General features: G+C 43.3%; 1 protein-coding gene across 1 annotated transcript in view; it reads right to left on the reverse strand.

Annotated features, from left to right (window-relative positions):
- Positions 1 to 17,181, reverse strand: part of LOC115190478 (protocadherin Fat 3-like) — a gene marked incomplete at its 5' end in the record, with an annotated part of 23,100 nt that extends 5,919 nt beyond the window's left edge. Inside the window, 6 exons of the mRNA XM_029748765.1 lie at positions 1 to 95; positions 4,791 to 4,969; positions 9,368 to 9,601; positions 9,890 to 10,043; positions 12,831 to 13,027; positions 17,019 to 17,181. The exon at positions 1 to 95 is cut by the window's left edge and continues 119 nt beyond it. Coding sequence (XP_029604625.1) covers positions 1 to 95; positions 4,791 to 4,969; positions 9,368 to 9,601; positions 9,890 to 10,043; positions 12,831 to 13,027; positions 17,019 to 17,181 — 1,022 coding nt within the window. The remainder of the gene's footprint in view (positions 96 to 4,790; positions 4,970 to 9,367; positions 9,602 to 9,889; positions 10,044 to 12,830; positions 13,028 to 17,018) is intronic.
- Positions 17,182 to 17,233: the final 52 nt, after the last annotated feature.

Here is a 17,233-nt window from a genome sequence, read left to right on the forward strand (position 1 = left end):
ATGGCAACGTCCTCGGGCACGGTGACGGTGTAGTCGCGCCTCTGGAACACCGGGGGGTTGTCGTTGACGTCCAACACCACTACTGTCAGATCCACCTGTTAGGAACGAGAACAACACACAAACACACACACACAGAACCTTAGAGATTCAATAACACACACACACACAGAACCTTAGAGATTCAATAACACACACACACAGAACCTTAGAGATTCAATAACACACACACACACAGAACCTTAGAGATTCACAAAACACACACACAGAGAACCTTAGAGATTCAATAACACACACACACACAGAACCTTAGAGATTCACAAAACACACACACACAGAACCTTAGAGATTCAATAACACACACACACATACATAACCTTAGAGATTCAATAACACACAAACACACAGAACCTTAGAGATTCACAAAACACACACATACAGAACCTTAGAGATTCAATAACACACACACACAGAACCTTAGAGATGCAATAACACACACACACATACATAACCTTAGAGATTCACAAAACACACAAACACACAAACACACAGAACCTTAGAGATTCACAAAACACACAAACATACATAACCTTAGAGATTCACAAAACACACATACATACATAACCTTAGAGATTCACAAAACACACAAACATACATAAACTTAGAGATTCACAAAACACACAAACATACATAACCTTAGAGATTCACAAAACACACAAACATACAGAACCTTAGAGATTCACAAAACACAAACATACATAACCTTAGAGATTCACAAAACACACAAACATACAGAACCTTAGAGATTCACAAAACACAAACATACATAACCTTAGAGATTCACAAAACACACAAACATACAGAACCTTAGAGATTCACAAAACACAAACATACATAACCTTAGAGATTCACAAAACACAAACATACATAACCTTAGAGATTCAATAACACACAAACACACATAACCTTAGAGATTCAATTACACACACACATACATAACCTTAGAGATTCAATAACACACACAAACATACATAACCTTAGAGATTCACAAAACACAAACATACATAACCTTAGAGATTCACAAAACACACAAACATACATAACCTTAGAGATTCAGTTACACACACACATACATAACCTTAGAGATTCAATAACACACACAAACATACATAACCTTAGAGATTCACAAAACACAAACATACATAACCTTAGAGATTCACAAAACACAAACATACATAACCTTAGAGATTCACAAAACACAAACATACATAACCTTAGAGATTCACAAAACACAAACATACATAACCTTAGAGATTCACAAAACACACAAACATACATAACCTTAGAGATTCACAAAACACACAAACATACATAACCTTAGAGATTCACAAAACACAAACATGCATAACCTTAGAGATTCACAAAACACAAACATACATAACCTTAGAGATTCACAAAACACAAACATACATAACCTTAGAGATTCACAAAACACAAACATACATAACCTTAGAGATTCACAAAACACAAACATACATAACCTTAGAGATTCACAAAACACAAACATACATAACCTTAGAGATTCACAAAACACAAACATACATAACCTTAGAGATTCACAAAACACAAACATACATAACCTTAGAGACGTTTAAAACGTTTAAAGCATTGGTACGAGCCGAGAAACAACTTGAAGACTGCATTTAAAAGCACCGGAAAACGATATTTAACAATTCAGAAGAGTACATTTACAGTTGAAGTCGGAAGTTAACATACACTTAGGTTGGAGTCATTAAAACCCATTTTTCAACCACTCCACAAATTTCTTGTTAACAAACTAAAGTTTTGGCAAGTCGGTTAGGACATCTACTTTGTGCATGTAATTGTGCATGTAACATAAGTAATTTTTCCAACAATTGTTTACAGACAGATTATTTCACTTATAATTAACTGTATCACAATTCCAGTGGGTCAGAAGTTTACATACACTAAGTTGACTGTGCCTTTAAACAGCTTGGAAAATTCCAGAAAATTATGTCATGGCTTTAGAAGCTTCTGATAGGCTAATTGTCATTATTTGAGTCAATTGGAGGTGTACCTGTGGATGTATTTCAAGGCCTAGCTTCAAACTCACTGCCTCCTTGCTTAACATCATGGGAAAATCAAAAGAAATCAGCCAAGACCTCAAATTGTAGACCTCCACAAGTCTGGTTCATCCTTGGGAGCAATATCCAAACGCCTGAAGGAACCACGTTCATCTGTACAAACAATAGTACGCAAGTATAAACACCATGGGACCACGCAGCCGTCATACTGCTCAGGAAGGAGACGCGTTCTGTCTCCTAGAGATTAACATACTTTGGTGCGAAAAGTGCAAATCAATCCCAGAACAACAGCAAAGGACCTTGTGAAGATGCTGGAGGAAACAGGTACAAAAGTATCTATATCCACAGTAAGACAAGTCCTATATCGACATAACCTGAAAGGTTGCTCAGCAAGGAAGAAGCCACTGCTCCAAAACCGCCATAAAAAAGCAACACTACGGTTTGCAACTGCACATGGTGACATAGATCGTACTTTTTCTGATGAAACAAAAATAGAACTGTTTGGCCATAATGACCATTGTTATGTTTGGAGGAAAAAGGGGGAGGCTTGCAAGCCGAAGAACACCATCCCAACCGTGAAGCACGGGGGTGGCAGCATCATGTTGTAAGGGTGCTTTGCTGCAGGAGGGACTGGTGCACTTCACAAAATAGATGGCATCATGAGGAAGTGAAAATTATGTGGATATATTGAAGCAACATCTCAAGACATCGGTCAGGAAGTTAAAGCTTGGTCGCAAATTGGTCTTCCAAATGGGCAATGACCCCAAGCATACTTCCAAAGTTGTGGCAAAAAGGCTTAAGGACAACAAAGTCAAGGTATTGGAGTGGCCATCACAAAGCCCTGACCTCAATCCTGTAGAAAATGTGTGGGCAGAACTGAAAAAGCGTGTGCAAGGAAGGAGGCCTACAAACCTGACTCAGTTCCACCAGCTCTGTCAGGAGGAATGGGCCAAAATTCACCCAACTTATTGTGGGAATCTTGTATCACCTGTGAATATAGTGCCCCCTGCTGGCCAATAGAAACACAGACTCAGTCCTGTGTGGAGCCTGTGCATGGGGACTGTGGTCTTTCATATAACCGACCTGTGTTCTATCATATTTAAAACTAGGATTTAGGTGAGAATAGGCATTGGTCTGAAGCCTAAAAAGAAAGGAAATCCACATGAGCACCACAATGCCTACTCCACCCATGCTCTACCAAGGTTATACAGCACCACAATGCCTACTCCACCCATGCTCCACCAAGGTTTTACAGCACCACAATGCCTACTCCACCCATGCTCTACCAAGGTTTTACAGCACCCCAATGGCTACTCCACCCATGCTCTACCAAGGTTTTACAGCACCACAATGGCTACGCCACCCATGCTCTACCAAGGTTTTACAGCACCACAATGGCTACTCCACCCATGCTCCACCAAGGTTTTACAGCACACAGCTTTGACCTACTACAGTAAACGCAATAAGCAATAAGGCCAGAGGTGGTGTGTTATACGGCCAATATACCACGGCTAAGGGATGTTCAATATCCCGACCTTGTTTAGCTTTATCTAGTCCAAATATGGCATTATTACACTATTTGTATCAGTTTGATTCACTTTAAATATCGTGGATAATCCTTATTGTGGCTAGCTTCACACAGTTGTGCACGGCAAAGTTGAAAAATATCCAACACATGTTAGTTTGGCAAGCATGGATTAAAATGCCAAGAAGACATGAGAAGGAGGGCATGGTGTCCAAAGATCGATTTATACGTGAACAAGTGGGCCGGAACCACGCAGGTCCACTAAACAGATAACTTTACATCTAATTGGTTTATCAAAAATAATGGTCAAAATACCTCCTGCAGGAGGTGAATCCACAATGTTCTGATCCACAGACATGAACTCTAACCATTACAAAATGAATCCTGTTCTGAAAACCTTGACGTCGACAGACCATTTAAATGTATGGAAGTGTTCGTGCCAACAGCTGAACCTGTGTCCTATCATATCACTGACCCGTGTCCTATCATAACTGACCCGTGTCCTATCATATCACTGACCCGTGTTCTATCATATCACTGACCCGTGTCCTATCATATAACTGACCCGTGTCCTATCATATCACTGACCCGTGTCCTATCATATAACTGACCCGTGTCCTATCATATAACTGACCCGTGTCCTATCATATAACTGACCCGTGTCCTATCATATCACTGACCCGTGTCCTATCATATCACTGACCCGTGTCCTATCATATAACTGACCCGTGTCCTATCATATCACTGACCCGTGTCCTATCATATCACTGACCCGTGTCCTATCATATAACTGACCCGTGTCCTATCATATAACTGACCCGTGTCCTATCATATAACTGACCCGTGTCCTATCATATAACTGACCCGTGTCTTATCATATAACTGACCCGTGTCCTATCAGATAACTGACCCGTGTCTTATCATATAACTGACCCGTGTCCTATCATATCACTGACCCGTGACCTATCATATCACTGACCCGTGTCCTATCATATAACTGACCCGTGTCCTATCATATCACTGACCCGTGTCCTATCATATAACTGACCCGTGTCCTATCATATCACTGACCCGTGTCCTATCATATAACTGACCCGTGTCCTATCATATAACTGACCCGTGTCCTATCATATAACTGACCCGTGTCCTATCATATAACTGACCTGTGAGGATAGTGCCCCCTGCAGTCCGGAGCGGTCGGAGGCCTGGATCCTGATCCTATAGGAGTCTCTGGTCTCTCTGTCCAGGGCTCTCTCCAGAACCACCACGCCTGATACCGGATCTATAGAGAAGAACCCGTCTGCGGAGTCTACCAGGGAGTACACCACCGTACGGTTTGGACCTGGAGGAAACCACAAACACAATACACAGAGTTAGTCTGTTAGCTAAACCAGACACAGACCAGACTGTTAGTCTAGCAGCTAGCTAAACACTAACCTCTAACCTAGAGGTCATCACGGTGTAGACCACCGATCATTGTGGTGTAAACCATCCTAATTCTAACCCTGACTGAGAGTGGAAGGATGATATTAGCCTAGCTAGACCCTCCTAATTCTAACCCTGACTGAGAGTGGAAGGATGATGTTAGCCTGTTAGCCTAGCTAGACCCTCCTAATTCTAACCCTGACTGAGAGTGGAAGGATGATATTAGCCTAGCTAGACCCTCCTAATTCTAACCCTGACTGAGAGTGGAAGGATGATATTAGCCTAGCTAGACCCTCCTAATTCTAAACCTGACTGAGAGTGGAAGGATGATGTTAGCCTGTTAGCCTAGCTAGACCCTCCTAATTCTAACCCTGACTGAGAGTGGAAGGATGATGTTAGCCTGTTAGCCTAGCTAGACCCTCCTAATTCTAACCCTGACTGAGAGTGTAAGAATGATGTTAGCCTGTTAGCCTAGCTAGACCCTCCTAATTCTAACCCTGACTGAGAGTGGAAAGATGATGTTAGCCTGTTAGCCTAGCTAGACCCTCCTGATTCTAACCCTGAACAAGACTAAGGATGATGTTAGCATGTTAGCCTAGCTAGACCCTCTAACCCTAAACCTTACTGAGAGTGGAAGGAGAAGAACCCCTCTGCTGAGTCTACCAGGGACTAGACCACTGTACGGTTAGGATTAGGCTAAGGTCTCCAGATGTTCATATGTGACCCGATTCAGGAAACTAGGCATATGTCACAAGTCACGACTTCACAGGAGAGCCATTTGAACATTTAAAAAAAAGTTTTTAATGAAATTGTGTTGTTGGCAGAAATGCCTTCTTTAACATGTGAACTTTCATGTGCCTTAATATTAAACTTGCATGCCATAAAATGGTTTAATTACGAGCCTAGTCGGTTTAGCCACAGAAAAAGGGCACAACCTTCTCGCTAGCCATGATTGGCTGAGATAATGAGTGGGCTGTACATGCCGAGAGATGAGTTTGGATTGGTCTGCGGTGTAGCATCTTGTGTCTATAAAATGATCTGCTCGTAATGCGTTGATAATCCTTTCTACTGCAGATTTTCTTAAAGATATAACATTAGCCATGGAAAACTGCATATATGTTGCTACTGCTCTCAATAACATTGCTGCCCTGAATTTATCAGGCGCTATCGACAAAGATCATTGGGGAAAAGTTGTGATGGACTACTTTCTGGAGGACGATTGCGCCATGCTGACTCTCTCTGACTCTGAATTTTTTATATTTTTTATTTAACCTTTATTTAACTAGGCAAGTCAGTTAAATTCTTATTTACAGTGACGGCCTAACAAAAGGCAAAAGGCCTCCTGTGGGGATAGGGGCTGAGATTAAAAATAAATAAATATAAATACAGGACAAAACACACATCACAACAAGAGAGACAAAACAACACTACATAAAGACAACAACATAGCAAGGCAGCAACACATAACAACAACATGGTAGCAACACAACATCGTAGCAGCACAAAACATGGTACAAACATTATTGGGCACAGACAACAGCACAAAGGGCAATAACGTAGAGATAACAATACATCACACAAAGCAGCCACAACTGTCAGTAAGAGTGTCCATGATTGAGTCTTTGAAGAGATTGAGATAAAATTGTCCAGTTTGAGTGTTTGTTGCAGCTCGTTCCAGTCGCTAGCTGCAGCGAACTGAAAAGAGGAGCGACACAGGGATGTGTATGCTTTGGGGACCTTTAACATGGGTAGGCTGGTCATCTGAATCAGGTTGGCAGCTGAGGTGAAAAAGGAATGATTACGATAGAGGAAACCAAGTCTAGATTTAACTTTAGCCTGCAGCTTTGACATGTGCTGAGAGAAGGACAGTGTACCATCTAGCCATACTCCCAAGTACTAGTATGAGGTGACTACCTCAACCTCTAAACCCTCAGAGGTAGTAATCACACCTGTGGGGAGAGGAGCATTCTTACCAAACCACATGACCTTTGTTTTGGAGGTGTTCAGAACAAGGTTAAGGTTAAAGAAAGCTTTGTTGTAGAGCATTTAACACAAAATCCTGGGAGGGGCCAGCAGAGTATAAGACTATCATCTGCATATAAATGGATGAGAGAGCTTTCTGCTGCCTGAGCTATGTTGTTGATGTAAATTGAGAAGAGCGTGGGGCTTAGGATCGAGCCTTGGGGTACTCCCTTGGTGACAGGCAGTGGCTAGACAGCAGATTTTCTGACTTTATACACTGCACTCTTTGTGAGCAAACCAGAACAAAGACCCCTCAGAGACACCAATACTCCTTAGCCGGCCCACAAGAATGGAATGGTCTACCGTATGAAAAGCTTTGGCCGAGTCAATAAAAATAGCAGCACAATATTGCTTAGAATCAAGGCCAATGGTGACATCATTGAGGACCTTTAAATTTACAGTGACACATCCATAACCTGAGCGGAAACCAGATTGCATACCCGAGAGAGTACTATAGACCTCAAGAAAGCCAGTCAGTTGATTATTGACAAGTTTTCTAGCACTTTGATAAAAAGGTCAAAATAGATATAGGCCTATAACTGTTAGGATCAGCTTGATCTCCCCCTTTAAATAAAGGACAAACCGTTGCTGCCTTCCAAGCAATGAGAACCTCCCCAGAAAGGAGAGACAGGTTAAAAAGGTCAGAGATAGGCTTGGCGATGATAGGGGCAGCAACCTTAAAGAGTTTAAGGAGCTCCTTTAGCACCTCGGACTCAGTGACCGCCTGCAGGGAGAAACTTTGTAGCGGGGCAGGGGGAAAAGAGGGAGAAGCATCGGGGATAGTCGCATTAGAAGGGGTGGGAGATGAGGAAATGTTGGACGGGCAAGGAGGCATGGCTGAGTCTCTGTTGTTATCATCTATGCATAGTCACTTTAAGAACTCTACCTCTGTGTACATATTACCTCAATTACCTCGTCTAACCGGTGCCCCTGCACATTGACTCTGTACCAGTACCCCCCTGTATATACTCTCTCTCTCGCTATTTTTATTTTACTGCTGCTCTTTAATTACTTTAATTACTTTTATTTCTTATTCTTATTTAAAAATATATAAATATTTACATTACAATGTAAATTACAATTACAATGCATTGTTGGTTAGGGGCTCGTAAGTAGGCATTTCAGTGTAAATTATCAATAATATTTCAACCGGACAATAGCGTATTCAATAGAAAGGAAAAACAACGAAGGGCGCACACTCGGTCACACGCGCAAAACCAGCACTGCATGCTTCCTCAGTCCACTGACAGAAAGGTCTCATTCTTCTTCATTTTTCAGAAAACAAGCCTGAAACAATGTCTAAAGACTGTTGACATCTAGTGGAAGCCATAGGAACTGCAATCTGGGTCCTAACCCATTACATACATTACATACCCATTACATATAGGCATTCAATTGAAAAGTACCCACATGAAAAATATCCCATTTTCCTCAGGTTTTTGCCTGCCATATCAGTTCTGTTATACTCACAGACATTATTTTAACAGTTTTGTAAACTTTAGAGTGTTTTCTATCCAAATCAATTATATGCATATCCTAGCTTCTGGGCCTGAGTAACAGGCAGTTTATTTTGGGCATTGCAGTCATCCAAACTCCCGAATACTGCCCCCTATCCCAAAAAAAGATAACCAGCCAGCTGTATGTTGATAATGTCGTCGTTCAGCCACGACTCCGTGAAGCATAAGATATTACCGTTTTGAATGTCCCGTTTGGTAGTTTAATTTTCCGTATAGGTCATCGATTTTATTTTCCAAAGATTAGCACGTTTGCTAATTAGAAGAGCCATTAGAAGATATCTGATGACAAACATTTAGTAGTGAATTGCATACAAGCGTAGCTTCATCACCTTATGTGTACCGTACAACAACAGACAGATGATTATAGAACTCTATGGATTCACCAGCTCCCTCTTTCTCCCATTGTGCTATTTACAAACAAACACGTGACTGGCTCAACTGTTCATCATGTAAAATAATGTGACAGGTGATCTGCTTTATCTCCTAAGGTTTACACAAGTTGACTGCAGATATTTACTTAAAAATTATCTACAAATAATTAAATGTATTGAAAAAAATGATAATAAATAATTGTGATGTTTTTGTCCAAATTCCCCGATATACGGTAAATACTCTTAGTTAAACCTTAAGCTATCGTTCAAGTGACGTAACATACCGCCCTGAGACCTAGAACTACGCACGCACACGCACGCACATGCACGCACACGCATGCACACGCACGCACACACACGCACGCACACACACACACACACGCACGCACGCACACGCACACACACCTTCGTCAGGGTCACTGGCTTGTAGGCGTGTCAGCAGTGCTTTGGGGGCGGCGTTCTCATAAATGGTGGCCAGGTATTGGCTGGAAAAAAAGGAGGGCGGGTTGTCGTTTACATCCAATAGCGTGACAGAGACCTCAGAGCGACAGAAGAGCCCGCCACCGTCGGTTGCCTGGGCGATCAACTTGTAGCTGAAGGTCTTCTCGCGGTCCATCACCGCCGCTGTCTTCATGTCACCTAGACGGCAGAAGAAGAAGATGAAGATGAAGCTGTTTGTGCAAAAACATACCAGTGTGTGTGTTCATACCAGAGTTTGTGTGTGTGTGTGTGTGTGTGTGTGTGTGTGTGTGTGTTCATACCCGAGTTTGTGTGTGTGTGTGTGTGTGTTCATACCAGTGTTTGCGTGTGTGTGTGTGTTCATACCAGTGTGTGTGTGTGTGTTCATACCAGTGTTTGCGTGTGTTCATACCAGAGTTTGTGTGTGTGTGTGTGTGTGTGTGTGTGTGTGTGTGTGCGTGTTCATACCAGTGTTTGCGTCCATATAGAAGTCCTCTACTCCGATCCCAAAAAGCGAATACTGTATCTCAGCGCTGGTGCCTGTGTCGGCGTCGGATGCACCTACTGTCAGAATGCCCTGGTTAGGGGGCATGTCCTCAGGGAAGGCCACGCTGTAGACCGCCTAGAGAGATGTGCACACACACACGGACAGGCACACACAACCACATTAACACACGTATCATTGACCCCATATAGGCCCAAGGAGGAACCACCTGAAAACACACACACATAAAACAACTCTGCCTTACAGTACTACAGTATACTGTCTCCCCATACTCCTACAGTATACTGTCTCCCCCTACTCCTACAGTATACTGTCTCCCCCTACTGCTACAGTATACTGTCTCCCCCTACTCCTACAGTATACTGTCTCCCCCTACTCCTACAGTATACTGTCTCCCCCTACTGCTACAGTATACTGTCTCCCCCTACTCCTACAGTATACTGTCTCCCCCTACTCCTACAGTATACTGTCTCCCCCTACTCCTACAGTATACTGTCTCCCCCTACTCCTACAGTATACTGTCTCCCCCTACTCCTACAGTATACTGTCTCCTCCTACTCCTACAGTATACTGACTCCCCCTACTCCTACAGTATACTGTCTCCTCCTACTCCTACAGTATACTGTCTCCCCCTACTCCTACAGTATACTGACTCCCCCTACTCCTACAGTATACTGTCTCCCCCTACTCCTACAGTATACTGTCTCCCCCTACTCCTACAGTATACTGCTTCCCCCTACTCCTACAGTATACTGTCTCCCCCTACTCCTACAGTATACTGTCTCCCCCTACTGCTACAGTATACTGTCTCCCCCTACTCCTACAGTATACTGTCTCCCCCTACTCCTACAGTATACTGTCTCCCCCTACTCCTACAGTATACTGTCTCCCCCTACTCCTACAGTATACTGTCTCCCCCTACTCCTACAGTATACTGTCTCCCCCTACTCCTACAGTATACTGTCTCCCCCTACTCCTACAGTATACTGTCCCCCCCTACTCCTACAGTATACTGTCTCCCCCTACTCCTACAGTATACTATCTACCCCTACTCCTACAGTATACTGACTCCCCTTGCTACATGTCTCCCCCTACTCCTACAGTATACTGACTCCCCCTACTCCTACAGTATACTGACTCCCCCTACTGCTACAGTATACTGTCTCCCCCTACTCCTACAGTATACTGACTCCCCCTACTCCTACAGTATACTGTCTCCCCTACTCCTACAGTATACTGTCCCCCCCTACTCCTACAGTATACTGACTCCCCCTACTCCTACAGTATACTGTCTCCCCCTACTGCTACAGTATACTGTCTCCCCCTACTCCTACAGTATACTGTCTCCCCCTACTCCTACAGTATACTGTCTCCCCCTACTCCTACAGTATACTGTCTCCCCCTACTCCTACAGTATACTGTCTCCCCCTACTCCTACAGTATACTGTCTCCCCCTACTGCTACAGTATACTGTCTCCCCCTACTGCTACAGTATACTGTCTCCCCCTACTGCTACAGTATACTGTCTCCCCCTACTGCTACAGTATACTGTCTCCCCCTACTCCTACAGTATACTGACTCTCCCTACTCCTACAGTATACTGTCTCCCCCTACTCCTACAGTATACTGTCTCCCCCTACTCCTACAGCATACTGTCTCCCCCTACTCCTACAGTATACTGTCTCCCCCTACTGCTACAGTATACTGTCTCCCCCTACTCCTACAGTATACTGTCTCCCCCTACTGCTACAGTATACTGTCTCCCCCTACTGCTACAGTATACTGTCTCCCCCTACTGCTACAGTATACTGACTCCCCCTACTCCTACAGTATACTGACTCTCCCTACTCCTACAGTATACTGTCTCCCCCTACTCCTACAGTATACTGTCTCCCCCTACTCCTACAGTATACTGTCTCCCCCTACTCCTACAGTATACTGTCTCCCCCTACTGCTACAATATACTGTCTCCCCCTATTCCTACAGTATACTGTCTCCCCCTACTCCTACAGTATACTGTCTCCTCCTACTCCTACAGTATACTGACTCCCCCTCTCCTACAGTATACTGTCTCCCCCTACTGCTACAGTATACTGTCTCCCCCTACTCCTACAGTATACTGTCTCCCCCTACTCCTACAGTATAGTGTCTCACCCTACTCCTACAGTATACTGTCTCCCCCTACTGCTACAGTATACTGTCTCCCCCTACTCCTACAGTATACTGACTCCCCCTACTCCTACAGTATACTGTCTCCCCCTACTCCTACAGTATACTGACTCCCCCTACTGCTACAGTATACTGTCTCCCCCTGCTACATGTCTCCCCCTACTCCTACAGTATACTGTCTCCCCCTACTCCTACAGTATACTGTCTCCCCCTGGAACATGACTCCCCCTACTCCTACAGTATACTGTCTCCCCCTGCTACATGTCTCCCCCTACTCCTACAGTATACTGTCTCCCCCTGGAACATGACTCCCCCTACTCCTACAGTATACTGACTCCCCCTACTGCTACAGTATACTGACTCCCCCTACTCCTACAGTATACTGTCTCCCCCTACTCCTACAGTATACTGACTCCCCCTACTCCTACAGTATACTGTCTCCCCCTACTCCTACAGTATACTGTCTCCCCCTACTCCTACAGTATACTGTCTCCCCCTACTCCTACAGTATACTGACTCCCCCTACTGCTACAGTATACTGACTCCCCCTACTCCTACAGTATACTGACTCCCCCTACTGCTACAGTATACTGACTCCCCCTACTGCTACAGTATACTGACTCCCCCTACTCCTACAGTATAATGACTCCCCCTACTCCTACAACATCTTTCTATCTGTTCAATTTCTACAATTATATCTGTTCTAGTTCTACACTGTGACCCCTGATCTCTGACCTGGTTGCAGACAGGTGTGTTGTCGTTGGCGTCCATGACAGTGACCTCCACGGCAGTACGGGTGATGTAGAGGCCGTCGCTAGCGGTGATGTTGAGTACATAGAAGTCCTGTTTTTCCCTGTCCAGCTGACCGCGCACCACCACCATCCATTCACCCTGGACCAGAGCTATACTGAACACTCCCCCTGGGTTACCACCTGTAGTGAGAGGAGAGGTTAGACATTCACACAGACATACACGCACACAAACTCGGCTGTCTCCATCGTCCTTTGTGCTTGGTACTGACTAACTAACTAGCCAACATACTAACTAACTAACTAACTAGCCAACATACTAACTAACTAACTAGTCAACATACTAACTAACTAACTAGCCAACATACTAACTAACTAACTAGCCAACATACTAACTAACTAACTAACTAACTAACTAACATACACTAATAGACTATCTAACTAACTAACTAACTAACTAGGTAACTAACAAACGAACTAACAAACTATCTAACTAGCCAACATGCTAACGAACGAACGAACGAAAGAACTAACTAACTAACTAACTAACTAACTAACTAACTAACTAACTAACTAAACAAGACAACGAACTAACTAACTAACTAACTAACTAAACAAGACAACGAACTAACTAACTAACTAACTAACTAAACAAGAAAACTAACTAACTAACTAACTAACTAACTAACTAACTAACTAACTAACTAACTAACTAACTAACTAACTAACTAACTAACTAAACAAGAAAACTAACTAACTAACTAACTAACTAACTAACTAAACAAGAAAACTAACTAACTAACTAACCAACCAACTAACTAACTAACTAAACAAGAAAACTAACTAACTAACTAACTAACTAACTAACTAAACAAGAAAACTAACTAACTAACCAACTAACTAAACAAGAAAACTAACTAACTAACTAACTAACTAACTAACTAACTAAACAAGAAAACTAACTAACTAACTAACTAACTAACTAACTAACTAACTAACTAACTAACTAAACAAGAAAACTAACTAACTAACTAAACAAGAAAACTAACTAAACAAGAAAACTAACTAACTAACTAAAAAAGAAAACTAACTAACTAACCAACTAACTAAACAAGAAAACTAACTAACTAACTAACTAACTAACTAACTAACTAACTAACTAACTAAACAAGAAAGCTAACTAACTAACTAACTAACTAACTAAACAAGAAAACTAACTAACTAACTAACCAACCAACCAACCAATCAACCAACCAACCAACCAACACACTAACTAACCAAAATACTAACAAACAAACAAACTAGCTAACTAAGCAACATAGTAAATTAATAACATACTATCTAGCTAACTAACATACTAACTAACACGCTGACATAATAACTAGATAACTAACATACTAACTATCTATTATTCACTGAACAAAAATATAAATTCAACATGCAACAATTTCAAGTTTTTACTGAGTTACAGTTCATATAATTAAATCAGTCAATTGAAATAAATTCATTAGGTCCTAATCTATGGATTTCACATGACTGGGAATACAGATATGCATCTGTTGTTCACAGATAGTAGGGGAGTGGATCAGAGAACCAGTCAGTATCTGGTGTGACCACCATTTGCCTCAAGCAGCGTGATACATCTCCTTCACATAGAGTTGATCAGGCTGTTGATTGTGGCCTGTGGAATGTTGTCCCACTCCTCTTCAATGGCTGTGCGAAGTTGCTGGATATTATCGGGAACTGGAACATGATGTCGTACAAGTCAATCCAGAGCATCCCAAACATGCTCAATGTGGGACATATCTGATGAGTATGCAGGCCATGGAGGAACTGGGACATTTTCAGCTTCCAGGAATTGTGTACATATCCTTGCGACATGGGGCCGTGCATTATCATGCTGAAACATGAGGTGATGGCGGCGGATGAATGGCACGACAATGGGCCTCAGGATCTCGTCACGGCATCTCTGTGCATTCAAATTGCCATCTATAAAATGCAATTGTGTTTGTTGTCCATAGCTTATGCCTGTCCATACGATAACCCCACTGCCACCATAGGGCATTCTGTTCAAAACAACAAACCGCTCGCCCACACGATGCCATCTGCCCAGTACAGTTGAAACCAGGATTCATCCGTGAAGAGCACACTTCTCCAGCGTGCCAGTGGCCATCGATTGTGAGCATTTTCCCACTGAAGTCGGTTGCGATGTCAAACTGCAGTCAGATCAAGACCCTGGTGAGGACAACGAACACGCTGGTGCGCTTCCTTGAGACGGTTTCTAACAGTTTGTGCATTCAATTCTCTTGCAACAGCTCTGGTGGACATTCCTGCAGTCAGCAGTCAGCATGCCAATTGCACTCTCCCTCAAAACTTTAGACATCTGTGGCGTTGTGTTGTGTGACAAAACTGCACCTTTTAGAGTGGCCTTTTATTGTCCCCAGCACAAGGTGTACCTGTGTAATGATCATACAGTTTAATCAGCTTCTTGATATACCACACCTGTCAGGTGGGTGGATTATCTTGGCAAAGGAGAAATGCTCACTAACAGGGATGTAAACACATTTGTGGACCAAATTTGAGAGAAATAAGCTTTTTGTGAGAATGGAACATTTCTGGGATCTTTTATTTCAGATCATGAAACACAGGACCAACACTTTACACTTTTGCGTTTATATTTTTGTCCAGTATACTAACTAACTAACTAACTAACTAACTAACTAACTAACTAACTAACTAACTAACTAACTAACTAACTAACTAACTAACTAACCAGCTGATATACTAACCTGTGGTAGCTGACCAGTTTGTTCTGATCACACACACACTTACAGTGCAAAACTATTTATCCCCTTGGTGTTTTTTCTATTTTGTTGCATTACAACCTGTAATTTAAATGGATTTTTTATATGAATTTCGTGTAATGGACAAACACAAAATGGTCCAGATTGGTGAAGTGAAATGAAAAAAATAACTTGTTTTTTGAAAAGTGGTGCGTGTATATGTATTCACCCCCTTTGCTATGAAGCCCCTAAATAAGATCTAGTGCAACCAATAACCTTCAGAAGACACATTATTACTGGAGGCCTGATGCGTGGGGCCGGCACAGGTTGCACGCTCTTCAGGGCGAGTGCGAGGAGTAGACACAGGACGTACCGGACTGGGGAGGCGTACTGGAGGCCTGAAGCGTGGAGCCGGTACAGGTTGCACCAGACTGCTAATCGGATCCTCTGGTCGGATGTTGAGCAGAACACACTTGCACAACATCTCTCTCATCTCTCTCTCTCCCAACTTCCCCATTGCCTCCCTGACGGTCTCTGGCTCTTCAGGGCGAGTGCAGGGAGCAGGCACAGGACGTACCGGACTGGGGAGGCATACTGGAGGCCAGATGCGTGGAGCCGGCCCAGGTTTCACCGCACTGATGACACGTTCCTCCAAACGCCTGCATACTCCTAACCAACTCCATTCTCCGGTATCCCTCCTCGCACTGTTCCATCGACTCCCAGGCAGGGTTGGTACTCTCCTTGGGTCGACCGACCACTTCTCTATCTCCTCCCAGGTGGTCTCTGGCTCTTCCCTCTGCTCAGCCGCCATGTGCCCCCCCCCCAAAAAAAAACACATTCTTGGGGTTTCTGTGGTCCTTCCTGCGTCCTCTGCGACTCCTGCCAAGGAAGGGTATCGTGTCCTCCCATGATCTCCTCCCAGGTCTAACTTATTTTTCCCATCGTTGCACGCTGCTTGGTCCTTGTTTTGGTGGGATATTCTGTCACGGTTGTCGTAACAACTGGACCAAGGTGCAGCGTACGTAGAGTTCCACATCTTTATTAACAAGTGAAACTTCAGCACAAACAAAACAATAAACGAACAACGACACGTGACTACGTGGTGCTACATGCACATACACAAAACAATATCCCACAATGCAGGTGGGAAAAGGGAACCCTTAAGTATGATCCCCAATTAGAGACAACGAACATCAGCTGCCTCTAATTGGGAACCATACCAAGAGCACCAACATAGAAATATATATACTAGAACACCCTCTAGTCACGCCCTGACCTACTACACCATAGGCTCTCTATGGTCAGGGCGTGACACTAACCAACATATTAACTAGCTAACTAGCTAACTAACCAACATACTAACTAACTATCCAACATACTAACTAACTAACCTGTGATGTGGTAGCTGACCAGTTTGTTTTGATCTGTGGTGTCTCCGTCGTTGGTGCTGAGGACAGACACCACCTCTCCTGGCGGGTCACTCTCTCTGACCGCGCCCCGGTAAAACTCTCTTTCGAATCGCGGAGGGTTGTCATTCACATCTGCTACAGACACCTGGAGAGGAACAGGAAGACAGGAGAAGGTAGACTTACTACTAGAGTGTGTA

Source organism: Salmo trutta, unplaced genomic scaffold, assembly GCF_901001165.1.
Source record: "Salmo trutta unplaced genomic scaffold, fSalTru1.1, whole genome shotgun sequence".
Classification (NCBI taxonomy): domain Eukaryota; kingdom Metazoa; phylum Chordata; class Actinopteri; order Salmoniformes; family Salmonidae; genus Salmo; species Salmo trutta.